This window comes from Hippocampus comes, unplaced genomic scaffold (genome assembly GCF_001891065.2).
Source record: "Hippocampus comes isolate QL1 unplaced genomic scaffold, H_comes_QL1_v1.1 scaffold87, whole genome shotgun sequence".
Classification (NCBI taxonomy): domain Eukaryota; kingdom Metazoa; phylum Chordata; class Actinopteri; order Syngnathiformes; family Syngnathidae; genus Hippocampus; species Hippocampus comes.
This window is the reverse complement of record NW_017805739.1, coordinates 149,065-151,191: the sequence shown is the minus strand read 5'-3', so window position 1 is coordinate 151,191 and position 2,127 is coordinate 149,065. Positions and strand designations below refer to the sequence as shown.

The window sequence follows — 2,127 nt, the reverse complement described above, 5'->3', positions numbered from 1 at the left end:
CAGCAGATGGCGCTATGGGGCGTTGTCGGCCTCTCGCGCAACCGAATTATCTTGAGAGGCATAAAAATTTGTGAAAATGAAATATTGTGAGACAAATATCCAAGAAGATACGCGTGTCTGTTTTTAGATGATTATGGTTAATAGTATACAGTTATCGATGAGTGAAATTGATTCGTTTATCTCTGGCGTCTCAAACATGGACTTACTTCCGGGTTGGCAGCCCGGACCATCGCCATACGACGTGTAGATATGGTAGCCATATTGGATGTGGCTCAGCCAGGCTTCTATAGCATGTTTTTTTTTTTTTTTCATGTACAACTCAGTGAAGTAACTTAAACATATTTTAAGAGGAGAACGTGGAGCCCGGACCACAGTGGTAAGAACAGGTATGGTGGACTTAATCACAGGTTTCCTCAACAAAATTACAGACATGCTACAGTGCCTTTAAGAAAGGCATTGACTGAAAAGTTCCACAAAAATTACACCAGCTGCCACTTTTCATTAAGCCTGTGATTTACTGTATGCACGGTGCCATTTTTGGGGGGCATAACTGCAATTCATAAAATCTTGTGGTATTCTATTAATAGGCGGCGATCATAGCATAATTAATTTACAGAGAGCACCAAGCACAGAACAAGCTTGCTTCACCAAGTCTCAAGACATACATTATTCGATCACATGCAATGGTCCGTTCTGGTAATGTTCACATTCAGCATATTGTGATTGAATGTTTTACAAATTACACAGGGTGACCCACTCGCCTTTCTTCCTCCAGGAGCTCTTCTATAACGACAGGTACTACCACGAACACTGCTTCCGCTGCGTGCGCTGCACTCGCTCTCTGGCCGATGAGCCCTTCACCAGCCAGGATGACGCTCTGGTGTGCAGCGAGTGCTACAGCAACGAATTCTCCTCCAAGTGCGTGGTCTGCGACAAGAAGGTGATGCCTGGTGAGATGGCTTTCTTTCACCCTACTGGCCTACTCCATCGCCGAGCTCACACTTGCACCCTGGGAACTGAGCCACCGAGTTGCCCTTGGGGGCAAAAAGAAGCTCTTCAGTGATGTAGGGGCTGCGTTGTTTTCATTCGAGGCATGACAGGTTGGATGTGACAAATTGATTGCGGCTGCGGTTGTCAGGCTGTGGCAGCTGCGGTGGTGTCGGATGGCTGAAAAGTTTTCCTATCATGTGGCTTGTTGTGAGGGTTATTCCAGCTACGTAACTAAAGTAGGTGGTTTCCCTTCAGCCTGGGATGTACTTCAAAGCTGTTGACCTTTTAAAATGTTAGCACTCAGTTTCAACCTACAATGCAGGTGCCAGAAATTGTTAAACAAAAAGACCTGTCACTATATGTCGCCCGAATAGACAGATGAACAAAGATCCATGAATTACAATTCGATTATTTGGTGGGAATCTACTGTTCAACTCATACCAGGAAGTGTGAAGCGTAGTCAGAAAATCTTGGCGCATCTGCGGAACAGGTTTAACCATCATGTTGAAAAATCACATCGTTCCTGTAGATGACACTAGAAGAGAACGATCACAAACATTTCCGTCTCTCCTCTGTTGCAGGATCCAAAATGTTGGAGTATAGCGGCTCCACATGGCACGAGGACTGCTTCGTGTGTCACGGCTGCGAGAAGCCCATCGGCGCCGAGGCCTTCATCCCAGCCGAAAACAATTACTACTGTGTGCCGTGCTACGAGGGCAGGCTTGCTCCTCGGTGCAGCCACTGCAATAAGGTGAACCTGGCCTCACATCGCAATTTTGCCTTTTGAGTAGAAGAAAAAAAAAAAAGACAAAAATTCTGATGGCAGATGTACAAATTACAGATGTAAGATTGTATTTGTATTTATGAACGCACACATGAGCTACATTAAAATGACTTTCTACTAATAAAGGTTTTCTTATCTTAAACCATCAAGGAGGGTGGCTCACGTGGCTAACAATGCTAATATTAATCTCCAAACAATTGGAGGTCAAATAAAGGCTAAAACTACGATTCCTGACTGATTGATAACTCCACCAGTGAACATGTAATATTGTTTGGTTATAGTATTTAACCATAAATGTCTGTCGAGTGTTGAACTGAATTTCACTGAGAAATGTTGCTTCTCTCTCTCTCTCT

General features: G+C 44.1%; 1 protein-coding gene across 1 annotated transcript in view; it reads left to right on the top strand.

Annotated features, from left to right (window-relative positions):
• Nucleotides 1-1,777, top strand: part of LOC109523818 (four and a half LIM domains protein 3-like) — a 10,511-nt gene extending 8,734 nt beyond the window's left edge. Inside the window, exons 3-4 of the mRNA XM_019883220.1 lie at nt 776-950; nt 1,572-1,777. Of these exons, the coding sequence (XP_019738779.1) occupies nt 776-950; nt 1,572-1,777 (381 nt within the window). The remainder of the gene's footprint in view (nt 1-775; nt 951-1,571) is intronic.
• Nucleotides 1,778-2,127: the final 350 nt, after the last annotated feature.